The 25,940-nt window shown below is 38.3% G+C and overlaps 1 protein-coding gene and 1 pseudogene across 1 annotated transcript in view; both read right to left on the bottom strand.

Moving 5' to 3' along the window:
- LOC119417587 (ERC protein 2) overlaps positions 1-25,940 on the bottom strand; it is a 139,736-nt gene that overhangs the window by 42,533 nt on the left and 71,263 nt on the right. Inside the window, exons 10-14 of the mRNA XM_037684828.1 lie at positions 24,408-24,601; positions 24,132-24,137; positions 14,293-14,386; positions 4,767-4,919; positions 878-1,038 (exon numbers count right to left, since the gene is read on the bottom strand). Of these exons, the coding sequence (XP_037540756.1) occupies positions 878-1,038; positions 4,767-4,919; positions 14,293-14,386; positions 24,132-24,137; positions 24,408-24,601 (608 nt within the window). The remainder of the gene's footprint in view (positions 1-877; positions 1,039-4,766; positions 4,920-14,292; positions 14,387-24,131; positions 24,138-24,407; positions 24,602-25,940) is intronic.
- Positions 20,036-20,154, bottom strand: LOC119417818 (annotated as a pseudogene).

The raw sequence follows: 25,940 nt of genomic DNA, 5'->3' as shown, positions 1-25,940 counted from the left end.
CATCCATCCATCCATCCATCCATCCATCCATCCATCCATCCATCCATTTTCTTCGGCTTATCCGGGGTTGGGTCGTGGGGGTAGCAGCTTAAGTAGGGATGCCCCTAATTCCTTCTCCCCAACCACTTAGGCCACCTCCTCTGGGGGAATCCCGCGGTGTTCCCAAGCCAGCTGAGAAACATAGTCCCTCCAGTGTGTCCTGGGTCTTCCTCTGGCTCTCCTCCCGGTGCGACGTGTTTGGAACACCTCACCAGGGAGGAGTCCAGAAGGCATACTAACCAGATGCCCGAGCCACCTCAACTGGCTCCTCTCAACGTGGAGAAGCAGCGGCTCTACTCTGAGTCCCTCCCGTATGACCGAGCTTCTCACCCTATCTCTAAGGGAGAGCCCAGACACCCTGCGCTGCGGAGAAAACTAATTTTGGCCGCTTGTATCCGTGATCTCGTTCTTTTGGTCACAACCCAAAGTTCATTACCATAGATGAGGGTAGGAACGTTGATCGACCAGTAAAATGAGAGCTTCGCCTTTTGACTCAGCTCTCTCTTCACCATGACAGACCTGTACAGCGCCTGCTTCACTGCAGATGCAGCACCTATCCGCCTATCAAACTCTCGCTCCATTTTTTCCTCATTCGTGAACAAGACCCCCGAGATACTTAAATTCCTCCACTTGGAGCCTTTTCCCCAACATGGAAAAGTCACTCTACCATTTTTCAGCTCAATCCATCCATGGATGGTTGGATGGATGGATGGATGGATGGATGGATGGATGGATGGATGGAAGGACTAAATCAAACTGTGCAAGTGTTTTTTTTTATTTTCAGAAAGTCACCACTGAACCAAAGTGTCTGAATGCAGGCAGATAGTGTATCACTAACTTCATCTCCAGAATCTCCTCCAGCTGTTTGCGTCTCTCCTGTTGCAGCTGGTTGAGGTGTCCATCTCGTTCATGCAGGCACTTCTGAGTAGAAGACAGGCGCACTTTAGTGGCATCTAGCTCCTGCCGTGTTTTTTCCAAAGCCCCCAGCAACTCTTCCAACTATTTAAAGAGTGGAAAAAGTTAAAACACGGTTATAACCTACTATGAAAACTATTCAGATCTGTGCTTAAAGGCACTAAATCTTTTATTTTATTGATAAATTCAGTAAGGACTGTTCAGCCCTCGATGAACACATATCCTAAAATACATTGCACTTTGCATGCTTGTGTGTGGGCTGTGCATTTTGAAACACAGTGGGTGTTGGAATGCTAAAGGTGAGATGAAATGGCAGCTTAAACATGAAAATCAATGGGCAGTTGACATCTTCAAGGAGGCTAAATTACTGGGGTTCATAGGTTAGTTGAACGGCATGTCCACTGACCCTTGTGCTGGAAACTAATTTTTCCTTTACTCTCCCACCTTTCACCACTTATTTTATCTTAATCTTGAGTGTGGTTCAGAGCTGGTGAAGATGATGCTTAAGCTCTCAAGTACACTTACACACATATGGCCACCACACATGCAGGGAGGCATGTCTGAGCTCAGTATTTGATAGACGTCGTGAGACTTCAGGGCATTTTCATTTTTCCAAGTGAAGGGACTAAATGCAGAACAAGTTCTTCACAGGAACATCCAGTGATGGGCAAGATGCTCAGATAATGATTGTTATTTTCTTTTAACAGGTACATGTATATTTTTGAACTGCTAATAGTGGAATTTAACATGACAATGAAACAAACAAAAACCACCATGTGGGGTTGGAAGTGGAAAAAAAAAGGATTGGGTCTCTTAAGAAAGGGCCAAATCATTCGCACATTTTCAGTATGTCCTCCAGGTTTCTAAGTGTGTTTCACAGATGCCTAATAATGTCCACACCGACCACTCATGAATATCACATATGGAACAAGATTTGAAAAAATAAAAATACAAAAGAAAATAAACCTAGTAAACATTAAAGCAAATCGGGGGGTGGGTAAGCTCATTTTCACTGGCAAGTGAAAACTTATTATCCCAACATTACAGCTAAAATAAATTGTTTTTCTACCAAAAGCATCAATCCTTTATAATAAATCTAAGAAACTGTTGAAAACCACAACAAGCTCTCTGATTTTTGATGCTACTCCAGGTTTTAGTGAAAGAAAAGCCATTATTTTAATCATATAAGTCAGTAGTCACACAGGCAACTCCATTTTACATTGACCGCATGTCAATCAAACCTCGACTAGTTCCTCATTAGTGCACCGTCGAGGGGAGCCCACACTTCACAACCACATCATTAATAAGGAATACAATGAATTTTAGTGAAATTAGGGAGTTTAATCAGCTTAGCAGTGAGCCTGTGCGTGCTAATTTAGCTCAACTTCAAGGGAAAGCTCCCCAGCCAGGCGGCTTGCTAAGGCCAACCCAAAAAACCCTTTGGTTGATAAGCTGATTGAGGGCTCAAAGGTAGGTGGGGGAGCGGGGCGGTGGGTAAATCCTTCTTGTCTATTTGAGTCAGACTTCTGGTTCAAAGGCCTAGTTCAAAAGTGGCACAGGGACAGAGCAAGAAGTGGAAAAGAAAAAAAAGAGGTGGAGTGTGGGGATAATTGCATGAGACGTGTTAAGAAGGCAGATGGGAAAGAACGTGGATGGACAGTTGAGTTTTTTTTATGAGAAAGACAGCGCCTGATAGAGGTAAAGACATAAGATACTTAGAGAATAGGGGTGTGAAGAGTAGTGACCCAGGGCATTACACATGCTTCATTTCAGCAGGATCAGGCTGATGGAAGACTTTCAGCCCATCATGAGACTGATTACTGTGAGATGGAGGGAAGAAGAAGAAAGAAAATCAAGCGAAGAGAGAGGGTATGTGAGAATGGGTGTTTGGCAGGGAACTCTGAAACTGTGCCAGGGTCAGGTGATCTTTTAGCTGGACATGTCCCCCTCTTTGATTCCTACATACTTCTCTTGTCTTTGAGGCAGTAGTATAAGTTAGTTGACAACTACTCAAGTTCTTTGCTTGTTAAGTACTTTCATATTGTATAAAAAAGTTAAATCTGGTCCTCTGGACGAGACGAGAGACGAAACGTTTCTACATTTTTTTGTTGATTTGCTTTGTTTTGTTTTTTTGAATGTCCAGAGGACCAGATTTAACTTTTTTATATTTTTCTACCTGGATTATTGAGCATGCATCAGGATACTTTCATATTGGTTTACAGAGGTCAGGGTGTTGGCAGCAAGCACACTGAACAGTTGGTGAGATGGGGACATCTTACTATGTCAGCTGGATACTTGGTTTAAGTTCACTTAATGTCAAGTTTAGCAGTCATTATGATTAAATGCTGAATAAAATGTAGGGCCTCTGACTTGAAATAAAAGCAAGCTGATTATGGCTTTGTGAGGTCACTGGGAGCCAATGTGTCACAAGTTATGTTCAGATCTCTCTGATTCATCTACGTGAGTTAACTTGGGTCAAAGCTGAATCATCCACTGCTTCACATGCAAAAAAACATCCCACAGACATTAATCTTCTTTTCTTTCTGACTTCTCCGTGGGCCCGAATATTGTTTGATAAACACAGTATCCATGCTGAATGTAAGTTGAGCGTGAAAATACGCAAAGAAGGAAAAAACAAGCCGCAGTTAGTGTTGGCTCTCACAAAACTTTCTAAACTGAGTTTGACCCTCTTTTGCTTGGCCCCTCTGTCTACCAGTCCCCTCCTTTCATCTTTTAAGCTCTGCTGGAGAGAGTGCGTTTAAAGCAATACAGCCGTGTTTCTACCTCAAAATGTTAGTTCTCGTTTTAACCACCGATAGATTCTCATGTTACTTGTGGCACTCATAAGTAATGCAAGGTCATTCTCATTCAAATGCACACTCACATCAGGAGGAAACATGCTCCCTTACCCTGTTTCTCTTTCCCACCGCAGACACACACCTACGCTCACGTACAAAAGCACACACATTCATTTTTTTTATATATTTTTTTGGATCCACATTAAGATGTAGACTGACGAGCTGGCAGTAAGAAAGATGGATAAATACATTGCAGAACGTGCACGGTGAAAGAGCAGGCTGCACTCAGACATGCCTGTGAGCCTGAGTTCTACTGCTTGAACATTGTTTAATCATATGCACCTGAACGTGTCAAATGTATGCTTACATTTTCAAGCATGTAAACTCAACAAATGGAAGCTGACTACTGGAATTTGACTACTTGCTTTAACGGGCTGCTGTTCATACGCCGTATTGTTTTACATTATTGGTGTTTAGCGTATATCTTAGCTCTTTTAGTGTACTGTTTGGCATTTGTTTAGCATATATCTTAGATCCTTGTATAGTGTTTCTTTTTATACTTTATATTTTTGCTATTTTGGGGTGAAACTGGGACCCTGAGTACATAATTTTGTTCCACCTCATATACTACATGTGATGTGAATGACAATAAACGTGAACTTGAACATTTTAGGCAAAACTGAGAGGAATATCAAGATCAGCTTTCAGAAAGTAAAATCCTAAATGTGTAGCGCATGTTTTATTTTCTAAAAATGAGCAACCCTCTCATAAACAAGTGTCCGAAGGTACACTTGTTACCACATGGTGGTGCAGTTCAGTTAATGACTTCGCTCAGATTTGTTTTGTTTTTTTTTCATCTTCAGTTGATTTTTTTTGGGGGGGGCCTTGGATGAACTGATTAGTTGAAAAGTTAGACCAAGCAGCCTGCGTGGAGTTGAGTGAGGCCTTCGGAGTGTATGAGTGTTTGCTTCTGATGGTTTGAGCTCTTCCTGAAATGTGAAACATCAGGTGAACCTGTCTCTGGGCCTGAACACGGGAGGCCTCCTCCTGCGCCCACAGAGCCTCCCTATGTGCTGAGGTGTTCATGCTTTCTCTCAGCGCCTTCTCCAGCTCCATAATCCGCTCTGCCGTCTCCCGCATAGCATCCTGGGAAGCGGGAAGAGGAAGCTAGATGGAGGAGAAGAATTCAAAAGAAGAAAAGATTTTATGGGGGGAGGAAAGCAACAAAAACCAAGAAGAGAGGAGATTTATTTTGAGTTTAGTTTATTTAAATTATTGTGAATCATTCTGAAATCAAACAGTACTGTGTCATTGGAGGAAAGAAGCTGTGGTGAGAGAAGCCAAGAGTTTTGTAAAAAGAAACGGACACAGAATGGGAGTGATACGTCACACAGACAGGGTTTGTAAGAGATGTGAATTCCTATACGGAGTAGAGTGAGTGCGTTCACATCAACAGTTTGTGTGTGGCCTTCCTGACACCTACAGTGAGAGAGAGAAAATGATCCGTCTCCTCACTGGTTGATGGAACTGTGAAGAAAAACACTGAACAGAAATAATAAACCTCCCTATTTTCTGTTTCCTCCTTTTTTTATTCTAAACGTGTTGACTTGCTTTCACGTTCACACATTCACACTTGATGAAGCAGCGCAAAAGGCTTTAGGCCATGTGGACAAATAAACATAAAAAATGCTCTAGAGACTGTCAAAGTAAAACTGACAAATAAGAATACAAAAAAAGACACTATTTTTCAACATTTTATCTACAAAAGAGTTGCCCAACATATTTTAAAAGCAAGTTGGAGACTTTTGACAGTGGCAAAGTTTTTTTCTGTATACATGACGTGTCCAAAAAATACTCATCGTGCTTTGAATAGACCCAGTTTTTAGTGTTGCAGAAAGCTGAGCACCACTCCAAACAGTACCATAGGTCAAACATGAGGATTCAATTGTGATGGATTTCCCAGATGTTGTTCAAGTCATTTCATGAGACAGCGCCAAAAACACACAAGACGACTATAAATCACTTTTCACTCATTTCTAACAAATACCAGAAAGAGCACAAACTTTTGAATTAGTGTAGCACCTCTATCAGCCCATTATTACAGACGGGAGAGTAATATCTCAAGGCCAGCTGAATTAAAAGTGAATACTTGTGGCTTGTCATGTCAGCACAACACAGCTGGAGGTAAGCGACAAACAGACGCACACGCCCACAGGAGCGTGCTGTGCATGTCATCGGTCCAAAACTGTGATTGGATGTGACAGACGGGCAGTAATTCGATGCACCAGGATCAACAAGTGCTGGTCTGACACTCGTGCACACACACCACACTGAGATGGGGGCTGCCCCTGTTGGACCCCCGAGGTGAACTGGAAAGCAGTGTGCATGGTGCGCGTGTGTGTAGGCCTTGTACACGTTGTGTGTGCATGTTTGTGTTGGTGCATAGGAAAAGAGAATTTTATTAGCAACAACAGAAAATGTCTGGCTTTTCAGAATACCAAAAAAAAAAAAAAAAAAAAGACAGGAGAAGTAGAGACAGAAAACAAGAAACAAAACTAGAGAAAATGAATTTCCTGCAAAAATGCTGTGTGAATGCTTATTGCAGAAAAACTTGATGAAAAAAGCTGAAATTAGCTAAAAAAAGAAACATGCTGAAATGTAACTGAAATGAAAGAGCATGCCTAAATTAGCAGAATAAAGCAGAAAGTAGAAATATTTGCTGAACTACTTTTAAATGAGCAAAAATGTGCACAAAAGTTTGGAAATCAGCTTAAAACTAAAATTGGCAACAAAAAAAACATCTAAAGTAGCCAAAAAGGCAGAAAGAAGCTTAACCTATAAGAAGGAAGTGGAAAGAGCTGAAATGATATAAAAAATGTGGAATTAGATGAAAAAGCTCAAATTTGCTTAAAAACAGCTAAATAGTAGCTGAAATAGCAGAAAAAGCTGAAAATGAAAAAGCTGAAAGGAGCAAAAAAACAGCTGAAAAGTAGCAACGAAAGCAGAAATAAGTTAAAGTTACAAGATGGATGTGGAAAGAGCAGGCTTTTGCTGAATTAGGCTTTAAAAACTTTAAATAAGTGCATAAAATGTGGAATTAGCTGAAAAAAATCATTAGCATAAAACAGCTATGTAATAGCATAAATAGTAGAAAAAAACTGAAACTTGCAGAAATAAGCTGAAAGGAGCATAACAAGCTGAAATTAGCAGAAAGAAGTGAGAAGAAGCACAAAAATGTTGAAAGGAGCAGTAAAACGTTGTAAACAGATCTAAAGATTTGAAAGTTATAAAATGAGCTCAGTTCATTTTCTGTGAGTAAAAAATACCAGAAAAGGCTAAATATTTCAAAAAACTCAAGTTGCACCAAAACCAAAATTACTAGCAGGATTGTTCTGAAACAGCTGAACGTTTTGATATAATATTTGCTGAAATAGCACAAATATTGTGGAACGAAAAACACACCGAAAAACATATGGAAGAAATAGGGATCACAAGACAAATGGATCACAATAGTGTGAATGCTTCATAAGCATTCAGACAATAATTGCTGCTGCGGCAACAATCATCACCTTTGGGAACTGTTACGACCCTATTGTCTAGATTAATCAAAATAAATAAAATCTTTCATATAAACCAATTAGTTAAAGAATGTACATCTCTAGTTGCTGTAAACTTTTGCATCCAATAAAAAGAAAGAACACAAAAAAAATTGTGCAGCATCAGTCTCTGTGTGTAAAACAGTCAGACCAGTTACATTTATAAAAATAAAAATAAAATAGTAATGAAAAATCCTACATGTCCATACTAGAAAGTTCCTGGAGAAATTTTGATGGGGCCTGCCATGTGGCGGCCATTTTCATTTTTTGATTTGACAGTACTATGTGTTAGGGATCGCTCTCAGCTACTAACATACCAAATTTTAACTCAATTTGACAATAAATCATGTAGTCATTTTCCCCTTAAGCTATGGTGGCCATCTTTGATTTTTGATTTGGATTTACTGTGATGTGAAACGTTCTCAGATATAACCTCACCAAATTTCATCTCTATATGTATGAAAATAGCTCAGCTAAAGTCATTTAAATGTAACTTTGGTGGCCATCTTGGATTTGTTTAATTGAATTCAGTATTTATTAAGCATTGCTCTCAGCTCCCACCACACCAATTTTCAGCTTAATATCTCTAAAGGTGGTTGAGTTATCATATGTTTCCCTTTGGTTAAGGTGGCCATCTTGGATTTTTGATTTGCATTAGTAATGTATAATAACTTGTTCTCAGCTACAACCATACTAAATTTCAGCTCAGTATCTCAAATAATGACAGAGTTATAGTCAATTGTCTATTTTCTGAGAAAAAAATGGTGTATTTGTTAGCAAATTACGTTGCCATGGTAACTCAAAACATCAATAAAAATAATAGCACACATCACGATGCCGAGCGGGTCGTTTTGATATAACGTTTGTGTGGAAGTACACGTTGTGGTTCGGGACATATTAAAGTTGATAGAAGAGCAAGACCCTTTTCAGGTGGATAATAATAGGGGGGCTGCCTTTCAAGGCAGTACGCATTTATTAAAGTTTATTTTTTTAGGAGTGCCTATAATCACTGATCTCTTGCTAGAAAGGATTACAGTGTTGCTAAAACTTTTCTGTTAAAGATACAAGATAAAAAAAAGTGTGTGTAAAGATTTGAAATTAAGACTTCCGATGCATTATTTTTTTCCTGTCTGTAAAGTGCAGCCTGGTGCAATGAAGACAATGGAGTGAAGAGATGCTATCACTCTGGCCCACGTAAACTGTCCTGGAATGATGGGAAGAGTTTGTTTGTGTGTGTTTACCCTTGGAGCGTGCTGTGTTCCTGATGGACCCAGCGATAAAAGCAGGGAGAAAGAGATCATGAAGTAAACAGAGGAAGAGGCCAGAACACAACTGTATTGTTGGAGCTAACACAACATCCAGAGTGCGAACTGTATAATTACAATTTCTCATAATTAGTGGACTGTTGCTGTTGCTATTATTTACTACAGGCCCTGTCACAATATAACGTTACAGAATTTATACTGACGTATGGAAAAACAAAGTAAAAAAGTTAAGTTAGGTGTACGTTTTGAACAAGTTTCAAACGTGCTAATATTCAATCAGTAGATTTGTCCATGCACAGAACTGTGTTGCTCAAAAGTTTGGCATAAGTTCCAGGTAAGCAACAGGTAAGCTTACTATCAATTTACACACATTACATGTAAGGTACTCATAATTTCACATGTCAGAAATAAGCTGGAATACAGGTACAAAACTCATTCATGTTTTCCTCCTCAAGCGCAGAGAAAACATTCCTTGTTTGCTTTTTCACTGAGGCTACAGGCAAAAGGAAGGGGCACAGCAGCTTAAGGGGGGGGGGGGGGGTCCCCACTTGACAAAACACGTAGTATGGCGGCCTTGACGAACAATGTACATCACTGACATACTTAATGACATACCGTATGGCATATGTGGTGTACACTGTTGTTCAAAATTCAACGGCTCTACGAAGCAAACAGATTGACAAGATCCGGCTCCCATCAAAGAGCAATATATCCCATCCTTAATATTGAGAATGACCCATTTAAACAAATTTGACAAATTTTCCATAATTAATTGAGGAAAATAATGCAATACTGGGAGTTAAAAAAGTATATGAACCTTTCTTACCAGACCTAAGCAATTTGCAAAACATTAAAAGCAATATGTAATAATTAAGGAACAATAAAAATAGTTATGTAATTGTTTAGATGATTTTTTTCACAACACTTGGAAAATGTTTGCTGTCAGTGCTAACGTTTTAAAAAGTGTGTGTAGAAAGTAATAGTGTCAGAGCCATTGAAATAATAATTTTTATTAAAAAGAACTTTGAGATTATATATATTTTCAAGTGGATTGACTTGTATGATAAAAGTAACTGTGTTGATGCATACTTTTACTTATATCACAACATTCTTCTTAGTAATTTACTCCCATTGTCCAAAAATTAAGATAAAATATTTGTTTATTTGGGCACTCCCATGTTGTATTTTTGGAACCAGAGTTTGCACTTGTAAATCTCAAAAGACTAATTGAAACATAAATTATTTTTAAGCATATACGAACATATTTCTTCTTCATCATCTTCTTCTTCTTTCAGCTTTTCCCTCGTCATGGGTCACCACAGTGAGTCATCCTCCTCCATCTGTCCTCTGCATCCTCTGTCCTCACTCCATCTACCTCCATGTCCTCTCTAACTGCATCCATATATCTCCTCTTTGTCTTTTTCCTGGCAGCTGCATTTCTAACATCCTTCTACCATTATAGCCACTGTCCCTCCTCTGGACATGTCCAAACCATCTCAGTCTGGCCTCTCTAACTTGATCTCCCAGTTGTTCAACCTGTGCTGTACCTCTGATGATCTCATTCCTAATCGTATCCATCCTTGTCACTTCTAAGGAGAACCTCACCATCTTCATTTCTGCTAGTTGCAGTTCTTTCTCCTTCTTTTTGTCCATGTCTCTGTCTCCAGACCATACAATATAGCTGGTCTCATCACTGTCTTGTAAACTTTTCCTTTGACCTTTGCCGACACCCTTTTGTTGCAAATCATTCCTGAAACTTTTCTCCATTCACTCCATCCTGCCTGGACTCTCTTTTTCACCTCTTTACCACACTCCCAATTTTCCTGGACAGATATACAGATAAGGATATATAAGGATATAAGAACATCCAACAATCAACAAAAATAGGCACCTGAAGAAACGTATCTGAAAGGTATTAATATTTCTTAACTAGCAAATGTCTAATTCATTCAAACTAGTTGGTGGGACTTACTGTATGTATTGCAGCCAGCCACTTGTCATTAGTGGTTTCAACTTCCAGATTCCAGTTCTGTGTCTACTTATAATACATGTCAATGGACTTTACAGGCAGAGATCAGACTTCTATGATGCATTATGGGTAGTAAAACCATCCTGCACCATTAGTAGAAAAATAGACCGAAACCACATTCAACCTCACCCATGGTCCACAAAAAGATTTTTCATTCTCCTCCTTTTTTAAGATACGGTTCTCATTTAAAGCCGAGTTCTACTTTGGTGTCATTATTGTCCCTCTTATTTTAACATGGCCATCCTTGTTCCATTTAAAATAAATGTGTCCTTTTTATTTTTTTGTACCGTAGTTCTCCCACCATGTTTTTTTTTTTTATATTAGCATTTGCAAAAATTTAGGAGCTTTTGAGTTGCCTAAAGGCTAGTGAGAATATATTTGTAAGGCCGTGAACAATAGAGATCTTAGTTTTTGCATGACTTTTATTTGTTGACTAAAACAAAGTGAAAATGGACTTGAACTTCCTCTGCTTGTACAGTTACGTTACGACAGGGCGTGGATTGGTGAGGTTCGAAGACATAGGCTTTGTAAGTTTTTCCTTTTAGACTGAGATTAGAAACAGTTTTTTGGACACCCACATTAGTTGGTATGCAGTTCATTATACACTTAAAAGTAGAACATATCAATCTTCTTGTAGAGTGCATACTCATGGCTGAATGTTATCCCATCAATTGAAAACATATGATTCTACATGAATACTTATCCTAGAGGTTTTCACATTTTTGCCATTAAAGAAGTGATATTGAATCTATGTTTTTGTTAACAGTGACAGCACCATAACTTGATTTTTCCAGTAAGAGACTAACAAATTTTTGATCACCATTTAGTCCTGTTTTACTTATAAATTATTAATGGTCATGTTTACATCAAAACTTGTCAGATTTCAATAGAATTATTCAATTCAATAGAATTGTATTGTAGACATGTTCAATCCTTGTGTTCAACAAAATATATATGAAAATAAAGATTCACTGTTCTGTTTTTTCCCACAATAACTTTCATACGTTTCAAAATCTTTGTCATAAAGGCTTTTCTTGGATATGCTGATGTTTTACAGTCTGAAATAGTGTAATTGTGAACTGATGATAGATAAGAAAGAAAGATCTTTACTATCAATAGCCAATTCCCCCAAAACAAATTTGTGTAAGAGAATAGTGGGTAAAAGGAAAGTTAAAGAGATTCTGTGTACTAACTCTCTGCTCTGATGTGGATTACTTTCTTGGATACAAATACACAGCCCTCCAGCAAAGACTAAAGGACATAATCAGTGATTTGATTCTTTAATGTGGACTGCAATAGATAAGGCGGCCTAATCAATCAAACAAACTGTTTCTGTGTATGATGGCTGATTGTGAATACCCAAGAACAAGAAACACTTTGAAGGGTTTGATATATTTAAAGTAATTAAATTCCAGCTTTGCTATTATTCGCTTGTGAACAGCTGCACTCTGTGCACAATCATTTCAGGTAAGGTTTATTTATTTATTTATGTTTTCTGCAGATTTCAGCTAGTGAGACTGATGACTTTTTAAGACCTTTTTAATGCCGCCTAAAATTTAACTGAAGACAAAAAAAAAACTAAATACAGGTGATGTTTGGGGATCCTGCTGTGTACAACCAGCATACCATGTTTCAGTCAATGAAACACATTCAAGGTTAGTTTTTGTCTGTTTATCAAACATAAGGTGACATCTGATAGTTGTATGTACAAGTGCAGCTTTTTGGTTGGGAACATCCAACAATATAAAGATATCTATTAAATACTATCATGCATCTTAATCTCTAATTTTGCCTTCATACACAAAGACTTCGTCCAGCTGTCAATAAATTTGCACTTACACGTGTTGATTTAGTTGCAGAGTTAGCAACCGTATATATCAACAGCTTGTAGAAAATAGCCTGAGTCACCTCGTCTGTTTGAACCACAGACTATATCAAATAAAACAAGTTCAGAATGTAAGGAAGACGTGCGTGACTCAATGTAAAACTTTTTCTCTCTGCTGCTCACATCCGACTCAACATGAACCAGACAGCAGGACCAGCCCCGCTGCGCTTGGGTAAAACTATGACTGTGGTTGTCTTGATTGTTTCATCATTAAACTGGATGGCTTGAACAAGACCACGACAAAACGTTTGTGTGCTCCTCTTTTTTACACATAATGGAAGTCTGTTGCAGCAACAAAGAACTTTAATCCCTCCTGCCAACAACTTTTAAGAACTTTGAGCAACATATTTAAAACAACTTACACATTTTAAAATGAATTTAAGACATTTTAAGACCTTAATGTAAGATATGTGAATGTTGACTAAGACTTTTTAAGGGTGTGCGGTCACCCTGTTTTTAAAGTTTGCTCACGTTACAGGCAGGGTTTAATTTGAGCCGGATACTGCCGGAGCATAATCCAGGAACTGGCTTATTTTGACAGGGTGCTTCTGGTAACTGTTTGCTAGAATCCGGCTTGGATCCGGTAACTCTCAAGCTTATTAATAAAAAAAGTTATGGACAAATATGACCCCTATGATGAGTAAAATAAATGGACTTGATGTTCCCTCGCCCAGACGTGGGTCACCGGGGTCCCACTCTGGAGCCAGGCCTGGAGGTGGGGCACGCAGGCGAGCTCGGCCGGGCACAGCCCGAAGAGGAGACATGGGTCCCCCTTCCCATGGGCTCACCACCTGTGGGAGGGGCCAAAGGGGTCGGATGCAGTGTGGTGGCCGAGGGCGGGGACCCTGGCGGTCTGATCCTCATGTGAGTTATGTGTTGAGGTGAAGAGTCTACAGCTTGGAGTATTGTCAGAGCGGAGACGCAAAAGACCCAGCAACCAAGAAATCCAGCAGAGTGGGTCATGGCAGGTTAATAACAATAAACTGTAATATGAGTTTGTATCTGCTCCAACACCACTATTTCCTTTGGTCAATATTTTTACAATATGCAGTATTCATAACTAATACAATCAATTTGGGCATATGTAAACTTTTGCACAGCTTTGTTTGCATACATTTTCTATTTCACTGACTTTGTTTTTTTATCCTTTATTTGGCAATAACTTGCTGTCTTTGACACTGTTGTGATGCAGAAACAGAATGTTAAATGCTGCCTGAAGGTCCGCACGGGAAAAAAAAACTAAATGACTAACTAAAATAGGCTCTCTATTTGGCAAAGAAGTACTACACAAAGGTCTACTTTATTGGTCCTGAGGAAATGACTTGGCATGACTTCACTCTTTATATCAACCTCTCAGTGTGGCTTTGCAAACTAATTTACAAGCATGCATGCAGGTGTGCAGGCGAAAAGAATAAACCAACTCAACAATCTTCAGGTATAAAGTATGCATACTTCAAGTACGTCAGAAATACTGACACTTCATCACTTCACTGCACCCATCTGAGATTTCCGTGTAAATTTCTGCAAGAGCTACCTGCTGAGATGAGATGAATTTAATAATGTGAATACAGCAATGTGTTCGGGAACAGAGGAAAGGGAAGATGTTTCTGAGGAAAGCCTTGTTCAAGAGGTGAAATACATAAAAAAAAGTACAACCAGCAGGTGTTACACTGTATGTAGGTAAATGATGGGCTGAAAATGTGATGGAAAGATTGATGTGATGTAAAGAATTGTACAAGTTTGAATAAACATATGGTAATCAAACCTGTGATAAAGAGTATGGATGTCCATCTGTCAAAGCATCCTTCCTCATCTCATTTGGCATAATCTGCTTCTGGATGTTTGGAGACTTGATTTGCCTTCAAACAGATAAAATAAATGACAACGGGTAAATAAAGAGTTAATAAATAAATCAAATCCATTTTTTTTTAATTCTTCAAAACAGAAATAGTATTTAACCCAATATGATAAAAAGGAAAGGAAGATAATGGATGGATGGATGATAATGCTGTTAAATCATGAAGAAGAAAGAGCATTTTTCATGTAACAGCAAAAGTGCCATTCTTCTTCAAACTGTGACAACATATTAAACACACATTTTAAAACTATATATTTTTTTAATTACAAACGAAAAGGATTCATCAGAGTTTGACGGTTCAAATTAGGAGGTGAATTCAAATACACATAAATTCCCCCCAAAAATTGGTATCACTGATAAGAAAACGTTTGACTATCTTGTAGTTTTGACATATCATTGTATTGTGGCCTACAAGAAGTGGTACAAAGAGTCATATGCATCCACTTTAAACCAACGTGTTTTTCTTTTAAGGTCACGTTAGCCACGGTTTCACTGTACAGTATAATTAAAGCGAGCCGCAGAGCAGACGTTAAGTCAGGTTAAGACAAAGGTTGAGTGTCGAGTCACAGTAACATGGCAGACTGGGACAAGACGAGACTTGACTAATAGAGGTGAGACACTGCTGTGTAAATCTTTCAGCAACAAAATAACACAAATATAGGGAGACAGAGATGCAAGCTTGTGCATGCACTCCAACACATGTACACACACACACAGGTTCACAAGAGAAATGAATGCTTTAAATCCCCATTGAGATACAAAGATGCATACAGACATGCAGATAGATAAAAAAAAAGCAGTTTTGCGTATTACGTAGACATGATTCAACCTTTTTTGTTGTTATATACCTGGATGACTGAGAAAACAAACTTTGTAGTTTTGCGTATTGTTTGGGTGCAGACTACTAAGCACTAATCTATACATATGGATGTAAGAAAACTGACAGTGACAAATTGGCACTTAAGAGAACCCTTAAACACCGTAAACAAGCTGTGACCGAGCAGCTGTTAAAATGTGCCGCATTATTATTCCACATCCACATCGGTGTGTTTACTCGGGGCAAAACCTACAAGCTGCCCCCACATGCGGGCAAATATTTGCTGTCACAGACCTGTGAGCGTGTCTCTGTGTCAGCTTTTATGACTGATGGTGTGCAGTTCAAGTGAATTACAGCAAACACTATGATGCATTTATTTAATGCTCTCGGCTTGCCACACGCACACTCTTTCAAAACATTGCAGGACATTTGTGTTATAAGAGAAGACAGTAGTTTACATTTCTGACAATATTTAAAGTTCACTTCACAAAACCACAGTTTTCTTGTCAGCCAATTTCATGTCACTGGTTAGTATCTTTATTCTATTTTTTATAACTCTAATGTTGATTTTATGAGCGTTGATTGCGACTTTTTTTATTATTACTTTATTTTACCAGGAAGAAATCCATCGAGATCATCGATCTATTTTACAAGGATGTCCTGGAAGAAGAAGACTTGGGTTTGAAATCACTGCACAAGTCCTCCTGTTACTAAGTGAATCTAATATTTAACCGTACTGTATGTTCATGAGAATACATGCACATCAAGGGCATCAATCTGATCTTTGATGCCACTTGTGTGTTTCTTTAAGCTCAGAGGCATGTCCGTGGAGAAGAAACTTGACATGAGGGCATATCAGCTATCACAAACATTGCTTCTACTGGCACAGGTGTAAAAACCAACAGGCCCGCTGGTCCCGTTTGATAGCTGATACACCCTCATAAAACCATAAGTACAAAATGATTTTAAGTGTTTTGGCCGGCTTGAAGGCAAATGGGGGCACTTAGAGTATGAAAGCAATGTAAACTGACTGGACTAGGTGTGAGGAAAAAGTCTGAGAGGAAATCTGTGATTTCTTGATTACTGAACTAAATTCTCCTGAGGAAATCATATTTTATTGCAGCGCCTCTTTGGACTAAGATAAGGTGAGAGCAAAGGAGTAACCTTTCAACCAGTTCCCTACATTGAGGTTAATACATAATTTTTAATGTTTCCCTTTACGTTTTTCCACATGGAGCACTTTGAAATTCCATCTTCCAGCATGAGCAGCTTAACCTTATTTCTTACAGCTTAAAAAAGGACGGCTCTCATTTCTTATTAGTCTGATTTATTCAGTTCTTTGTCATTTAATATATTTTACATGGTTATTTGGATATTGTCTTTCCTTTTTGTTTTTTATTTATGTCTTCACTTAGCAAACATATTTATTTAAAAAAAATAAAAATATTTAATGAATTGTAATAGGAACGAAGTCCATGCTCAATAATCCAGGTATAAAATCCAACTTTTTTCAGTCAGGTCATCTGGACAGTTTCTTTTTTTTGTGTGTGTGTTGAAACGTTTCGCCTTCGATCCAGAAGGCTTCATCAGTCAAGGAAACACACAACAAAACTGATTCTTCCCCCAACAGCTTACTCCAAAGTGGAACAAACCAGTTCTGCTTGTGATTAGATGGTCTCTTTGGTACGCACCTCCTCCATTGCCGGCCCTCTTCCTTGTTGGCAGTCTTGTCAAACTGGTTGAAAACAACAAAGTCCATGCTCAATAAACCATGTATACAATCCAACATTTTTCAGTCAGGTCATCTGGACAGTTTCTGGTTAGTTTCACTTTGGAGTAAGCTGTTGGAGGAAGAATCAGTTTTGTTGTGTGTTTCCTTGACTGATGAAGCCTTCCGGATAGAAGGCAAAACGTTTCAGCACAAAAAAAGAAACTGTCCAGATGACCTGACTGAAAAATGTTGGAATTGTAATAGGCTTTTTTCATCGTTGTCTATATATCAGAGGCAGCTTGTACAAAATGCAGTTGTCTATCTTTAAAGAGAACAAACATCTATATCTATTAGCTCTTAATTTGGTACAAGATTGCTGTAAAGATTGTATAGCTGACTTTTAGGCCTAACGACCTCTAACCTTCACTGTTTAATCAAAATTAAAAAAAAGTCATAAAACCCACAAAATGTACCTAAAACATTTTGTCTTCTTAGCAGAGTTGCATTCAGGCCTAAAAAGTCCAAGCCGACCCGAGCCCGTAGGTTATTTTCCCGAGCCCGACCTGATCATTTAACTGTAATTACAGGCTCAAACCTGGAAAAAAAAAAAGAGACTTTTTTTTAAATTAAACTTTTACTGCTTTTGTAAGCAAATCAGTTTTACATGATGTTTTAAAAACATATTTCGAATAAAGGACGATATAAGATTTCTTGTTTCACCAAATGGATATTAACATACAAAACGAATAGCCTAAAAATCAACTCTAAAGGAAGGCTATTATAAAGATGAATAAAAATATTTTTAGAGCAAAATTATTTGGAAAAATATAGAACAAACTGAACGCTTTACTCGCTTCAGCTTTTGTAGATGCTGCTACTTCCTTCACCGCAGATGACAGGAGGTGCGGAGACTCTGCCAGTGCCTCCTCAACAAGTAGATTAACACAATTTTAAACTGTGCATTCTTATTTTGTTTTATTTGTGCTGTATAATTTGTAAAACCACATCAAATGCCCGAGACCGACCCGGCCCGCCCATCCAGCACATTATTTTGGCCTGACCCGTCCTGAAATATGGGTGTAGGCTGGGCCGGGCTCAGGCCTGGGTTAGAAATGACAGCTCTACTTCTTAGTCAGCATTCTACAATTTATAAAATGCAACTATTTCTAATTAAAATTAATTCAACCTTTACTTATACAGGTTAGTCTCATTGAGCCTCAAAGACTCATTTACAAGTGAGACCTGATTTAAACAAAGAACATATAGTAACTTTGACCCAGTCCGTGTGCTTAGCATGTGGCTCTGTGATAGAAAAAGAATAGTACTGTTTCCTGTTGGCAGCTATAAGACAATTGGAAACAAACATAACCTCAGAATAAGAAAAATTTGAAACAACTAAGAGTTTTGCTATAAAATATTGCACATAAGCCTAATTTTATTCAGATGCATTTTGAATTGAAAGAGTTTATAAAGCAAAGTTATTATAAATGTATTAACAAGAACTGTTTTCCACTTCTGCAGCTGTGCATGCTGGTTGTTCCGTTAAAATGCAAACAAGCTGAACATATTTTAAATGGAATGCAGCCTTCATAAACACACTTATGCTTTCCTTATTATTTCAAGTCAAAACGTCTTCTGTGAAACAGAACTAACGTGTGCTTTTGAAAAAGTCTCCCAAACCTGGCAAACTAGAGGGTTCAGGATGTGCATGCCTGAGCATGCTATAATGGTTCCATGTCTGTAAGCTGTATGGCCAATTCTGCATATAAATAAAATAAATGGTTTCCAGAATATTTTAGGACTTGTGTTAATTGGATCCATGTTCACAGAACCATAAGCTTCCATGTGAGACATGCATTTAAACATAGCGACACCAAGCCTGAAGTGTGAAAGCAGTTTAGAAGTGACCCACTTCTTCTCTTTGGCATTCAATAAATCCTTCATAATAATAATAATAATAATAAAAATAATAATAATAATAATAATAATAATAATAAAGTGCTACGTGTTGTCATCATTGTATGTTCCCATAGAAAGATGAAATTGTCCCTCTTTACTGGGTGTTTCACTGCTTTTGTTTTTTTGTCTCAAATTTTCTTTAAAGTTCCATCATTTTGTGAGTGCTTTATATACTTTTTTTTTTTTTTTGATAAATGCATTCAACCTGTTCTCATCAACTGGTGTACCTTTGAGCAAGACACAGCAATGAACAGCACGGCTTCAGAGATGTTGCTGAAGTTCCCTACAGAAGAAAGCTGGGGTCATTTTCGGTACTTCATAAAATCTAAACATGGGAAGCTGTGAATATTAGGCAGAATCTTGCTCCAAGGAGAATTTAGTCTCAGTTGATTTTCCCCAGTTTAAAAAGATTAAAAAGAGCAATAATCTTTTTAAAAAAAAGAAGATCAGATTAATATCTTTTGTATAATTCTGTCTCATCTTCTTTGTTTTTAATAAACAGCAGAGTGGAACTTAATCTACTGATTTCAAGCAGACTGTTACTTATTAGGGCAGTTATTACAACAAAAAGATTTAAAGTATAATAACAAACAGGCAGATATGATCTGAGGTCACTTTAAACACATTTTCTTAGAAAGTCTTAAAAAGCACATTTGATATCTGCCTGGAAATTCTTCACAGATAAAATGTTATATCTTTAATAATTATTTTAGCCTATATAAAATATAGATATTCAGTGTAGTTTTTTTCTGATTTTTTTACTAACTTATCCTATTTCCTGTAAAATATTTGGAGTGGAGCATTTTTTTTTTCTTCTTCTTACGGCTGCTCCCTTCTTCAGGGGTCGCCACAGAGAACTACATCGCACAAAGATTTGGTGATTGTTTTTATGCCGGATGTCTTTCCTGACACAACCACAGACCACTGAGCTACCACAGCCCTCTGTGTGGAGCAGAGAGCTGACATCTAGGGTGCCCGGAGGAGCAGGTGGGGGGGTTTAAGGGCCTTGCTCAAGGGTCCAGAGTGGGGAAAATGAGGGTGGAGGTAGGTGTGGGTGTTTCACCCCCCACCCACATTTTGATGTTATCAGTATGGGGAGTTGAACCGTTGATCATCTGATCAGAGGTCCACCTTCTCTGACATCTGCACCGCCACTCCCACTGAGCATACGGCGCCTGGTATTCCAAGGTGGTCTCCCATCCAAGTACTAACCAGGCCCGACCCTGCTTAGCTTCCAAGATCAGATGAGATCCGGCGTGTTCAGGGTGGCATGGGAACTTTAATTCATGAAAATATAGTTAACCAATAAGATAGTTGGTTAGGACTTCACCATCTGTAGAGAAGGCTGAGCTCATTCAAGTCCTTGCGGGTTAAGTTTGTTTAATAACTGACAGGAACATTAATCAATCATAGTGCTGATGCAGTGTAAGTGGAACCAGAGCAGTGACCTTTGAACTTTCAAAAAGGCACTGAAAAACCTTTTTTGTGTTTGTGATACATTCAATTGCATCTCGTAAATTTAAAAATCCACATTAAAAAGACAATTGTTCTGTCCATCCATCCATTATCTCTACCTGCTTCTTCTTTTTCGGGTAGCGGTGGTCACTGGTCATGTCGCAAGTCCATCACAGACACATAGAGGCAAACAAGACAACCATTCAGTCTCTCACTCACACCTAGAGACAATTTAAAGTTTCCAATCAGCCTAACATGCATGTTTTTGGTGTGTGGGAGGAAACTGGAGTACCCAGAGACAACTCACACATGCACAGAGAGAACATGCAAACTCCACCCAGAAAAGTCCTTGGCCAATGTTCGACCTGGTGACGTTCTCACTGAGAGGCAACAGCTCTTCCAACTGAGCCACTGTGTCACCCAATAGAAAAGTTAAATAAAGCTTAAACATCCCATGTAGATTTACATTAATAATTTTCAATATAACATTTGTATTTTGATTTTATGATGGGCTTTCTGGGTCATTGGGACATAAATGAATGGACTTTTTTGAGGCATGTGTCCATATGGGCTGTCCCTGTTGGTTTGTCTGTTCAGTGATGGGTTGGCATTTATGTTCAGGTTGTTGTTAATGACTGCAAAATAAATGACACCATAAGTCAGATGTCATACTCAATGCAAAAATGGTGGGAAGCACTTTGTGTTCAGCAAGTTCCTGTATTGTGAAACCAAAAGTGCTATGAACAAACTGCAACTCTGCAATGCCTTTGGAGATTCACACCTGAATTATTGAGCTTGGACTTTGGTGTTTTGAACCAGTTTGACATGACTGTCGACGAGGGAGAGGGCAGGCACCGGAGGAGAGGGCGTGCTCCAGAGGCCATCTTAGCACCAACATAACAGGTTTTTTTTTCCCCATTGGAGTAAGCTGTTGGGGGGGAATCAGTTTCGTTTGGTGTTTCCTCAGACTGATGAAGCCTTCCGGATGGAGGGCAAAACCTCTCAGAAAAAATAAAAAATAAAAAAATAAACCATCCTGATGACCTGACTGAACATTTTTTGGATTTTATACCTGGATTATTGAGCATGGACTTTGGTGCCTTTGGAGAAGCTTGTTACAATATTGCTTCGTAACTGAAGTTATTAGCTATTAGATGTACAGCTCACCATTGATTTCAACAGTTGATCTGAATAAACCATTCTACAATATAATTAGTGTTTTACAAAGATGGAGCACATCAGAGGCAATGAGGGGTGTGTTGCCAAGGGACATTTTAACACACAACTCCATACTGCAAGGAATCAAACCTCCAACTTTCTCATTAGGTGCCGACTGCCCTAACTAAGCACCAGCTGCTCAGTCAAGCGAGTGTTCATTTAGTGTTTGATTATGGTTTTAGAATGAAAAAAAAAAGCCAAACGCTTTATGTGTGTGTTTGTGTGTTTAAAATTTTAATTTGTATTTGAAAGTTACCAACCGTTCATTCCTTCCTCCTAAGTGATCCTTTCCAAGTTCATTTCCAACAAATACACCCCTCAGTCCCAACACCAGCACACATACATACATTTATGCTGTACAAAATATATTCACACTCCTGCACCTCCCTTTTCCTGGAATCCTCCCTTACATTCCAGAGTGCTTACCTTGTGGGGTAGCTGTGGTAGTGTGAGACTGGAATTTTGATTTATTTGTCAAAGTCTAGCCCCTTCACTATATCATGGGGACTAAACTTTTTCAAGTATGAAACTGTAAAGCTCTTTAGAAAAAAAAAAAAAAAAGACAACTATTGAAAACAATCATTTGAGTTCATATGCTCCAAAAAGAAAAGAATGGAAAAACAAAACTACATTCACAGAGAAGTGTTTCCATTTTATGTTAGCACAACCTTTGTCACTGTATATTTATCCGATGTTTTTTTTTTTTTTTACTTCAGATTCTTCAACAGGATATTTTCTCATTTTGCCAATGTAAAGTTAAAATACCATCAAATCTTCTTCAGTCCACTAAAGTTGGACCTCCTCATACATCATCGCAGGAAACATCTTCTTTTCTTTTTCTAATTAAGTCATTTACATCTAAACAAGCACTCAATCACTGTGATATCCGAGCTCTTAAAAAGTTATACAAGAGTTTTCTTTTGGCAGGATTGTATTTATTACAATGACCTGCTCGCTACATTCATCTTTGCTACGTTGACAACTGGATGAGAAAGTGTCCTGTTGCTCATCTGTTTCGCTCTCCCTCTATTCAAATAGCGGTTAATAGGTCAGCTGAGTGAGATCCAACAGAAACACTCCGATTAAAAAGACATTCATTCCATGCTCAGACACGCTGCATATCGCATTCTTTGACACAGATGTCAGTTCAGCACACACACACACACACACAGACAAACTCCATCCACATGCTGTCATTTAACAAACACTGACAGCTCCTTGTGCAAAAACTCTTATATTCAGTTAATGTTGTCTAATCATAAAATGTGCTAGCACTGGTGAATGTAACTGACAAAATATTTAGTTTACGTGTGTAGCTGCAGTGTATGATTACAGTGGATTATTATTTGATAACTTGTGGCTGGCTTGCCTGTGACCTTTGACCTGTGTGTGGGCTGCAGAGGGGAAGGGTTGAGTTGATAGCAGAAACTGGTTGACGCTAATGAGACAGCAGCCCCAAGAAGATGGACGAACTGCGGGGAAAAATAATCCTTCCAACTATTGCGAGCACTCCTATGACTCTGCTCACAAATGCACAGAAACTAAACTGTGTAGTTTGCAGCAGATGCATAAAAAAAGCACATGCGTGTATTCCGATTCAATAATGAATGCACACACTCAGAAAGGAAGGACTGGATGTACTATCCCAGCTGGAGCTACTGTATTCTTAGCCTAACTAATGTCAGAGTTTTCACAGAGTTTGAATCAGCATTTGGTTGCAGTGCCAGGGCAGAGTCTGTAAAATGGATAATGAACGAGGCAGGAAACTGCTGGACCTAGTACACAAAACCCATTCAGGTTGACTGCTATTTGTTCACAACCATAGTTAGTGATAACACATCTGGATGTGCGGAAATATATATACATATATATAAATACAACTGAAAGTGTTTCAAGTTTACATAGATTCCCAGTACCTCTTTCTTATTTTCAACCTTTATATTTGTTGTTTTTTCACAGACAGAACTTTGCTTTGGCACTGAACAACCGCTCATTTGGATCATACACATGTATACACACCATGCCAATTCATAAATCATATCATAATTGAGTAGCACTCTGCCAGTAATAAACAGAGTAGTATAAACAGCCAGTGTCTGGGCTGGATACACCACCTCCCACTGGCATGCCGCTGGCTGTCTGCCGCCTGGTAAAAACACACACACACACATAAACATGCATGCATGCATGCACGCACACATGCACTGAAAGTATTTATAGTAATGTAAAGAAAAAAAATTCTCATCATTTGAGTTATTTCTCTACTATCATCACTGCTGATAGCAGAGAAATGTGAACTTTTGCAAAAGTCAACCCAAAGACAAGTGATATCTTTACAGTGTTATTAATGAGACAAAATAAAACCTCAGAATGGGTTTTGGTGTCACTGAAATGAACCCTGGGATTGTTTGGTTTCAATGGGCTGTACCATATGAGTGGAATAGTCAAATCTGAGCTCTGAGAATCATGAAAACTCGTATTTCAAACAGTACATTTAACTTTAGTTAGCCACAAGCCAACAGACACAGTATGATTTCACAAGTAAATAATATTATACGTTTACAGGCACACAACACATTTACTTACCCAGGTCTGCAGACACACAAACACATAAAATTCATCGATTAAAATGTCAAACGTAAATAGGTCCAGAACATTTCCTAACTGCAAAAGGCGAAGAAGCTTGAGTCAGTTGAAGTTATTTCAAGTAGTCCGAGTACACAACCTAGACAGTTTATGTCTCATAGATTACTTCTTCATAAATAGTGTGCTTTTTAATAAACTGAGTTCTGGTCATTTGGAAGGACACAGATGGTGAACTGAGAATAAACATAAATGTCCCTGACTTTTTTTGAACCTCACCTCTCATAATCAACTGTTTTCCTTTCCTTGCATGATTTGTCCGTTTCAGCATCTTTCAGAGCGCACTTTAGCCTCTCGACCTCAGCTTGGGACTTCCGAGACTCCTCTCTGTAGCGGGACACTTCCTGCTCCAGAAGCCGCAGACGATCTGTAATGTCTGGACACATCCTGACAGCATCCTCTGTCCTTTGGGTCTTCAGATGTGTGTGTGTGTGTGAGTTTGGTGGGGGGAGGGGATTTGATATGAGATATGAATGAAAAGAAAAACAAGTGAAAGCAATTAAATTTAATACTTGTATGGTATGCAAGCATTTACAGAAATTTGTGAAACACTGTTTTAGATGTTGACGTGTTTGTATTATTTTGCAGTCATTGATATTAATACACAGTGTGTATACTAACTATCCACTGTATTACATAAGCAGTACACATATCTAGTATTATTAATATAAAATGTCAGGTAAGGTGTTGTTTGTGAGTGTTCCTTCCTTTTCAAGTGTGTTTGCAGAATATAAGTGAGTTAAAGTTAGTAAATAATGAAAAGCTTAAAAGAAAAACAATTTATCATTAAGTTTGACTGTTTGATCTCTTCTTCAGACATTTAAATGATTATTCCAACAAAATCAATTTAACGTAATAAATGATGGGAAAGTATGTTTTAAAACCCATGAAAAGTGTGGCTTCCTCCTGCAGCATGTTAGATCTATGGTATAAAGTTTATTCATTTTAAAAAAGTACAAAACAATTCCATAACAATATAAAAAAAGATACAAAAGATTTAAAATGAAAGGCAGCAGAAAGAAGAAAAAATCTTATTATATCTGCCCCTTTTTTCAAACAATTATTTCAATCATAATAATTTTCAAGTAACAGAACAAAATGAATCTCTTTCTGATTTTTCTAATTCTAATACAAAACACACACTAAGCTGCATCATATATACTTTTTTAACAATTCAGCTTTGATCTTTTTCTTAAATGTACACATTGACTTGGCATTTTTAACATCACTCTCTAGACCATTCCACAATCCAACTCCTTGGATTGAGGTAGACCTTCCCTTCAGACTAGTTCTGAATTTTGGTTTGACAAATATCTCTATCCCCTTAAGATTATAACAACTTTGTCTTTTAACAAAATTTCTTTGGATATTTAATGGTAATGTGTTATTTTGAGCCCTATACATAACTGATAAAATACTATAATGATCTCTGTTCTGCATCGGAGAAGTGGGCGTGGCCGACAGCGCTAGCAGGTGGCAGAGAGCTGAGTTCATGCCATGCTGTGCACTTTTAGAGCATTTAAAGTTTAGAAACATTGTTTATAATATTGCAAGAGTGTGGGAAGTGTTTAAAACACACACATGTAAGTATGTACGTCCGGATGGACACACACACACACACACACACACACACACACACACACACACACACACACACACACACACACACACACACACACACACACACACACACACACACACACACACACACACACACACACACACACACACACACAGAGACACACACACACA

The sequence above is a fragment of the Nematolebias whitei genome, chromosome 11 (assembly GCF_014905685.2).
Source record: "Nematolebias whitei isolate Nwh7 chromosome 11, NemWhi1, whole genome shotgun sequence".
Classification (NCBI taxonomy): Eukaryota; Metazoa; Chordata; class Actinopteri; order Cyprinodontiformes; family Rivulidae; genus Nematolebias; species Nematolebias whitei.
Note: the sequence above shows the minus strand (reverse complement) of the source record. Positions and strands in the feature narration are given on the sequence as shown.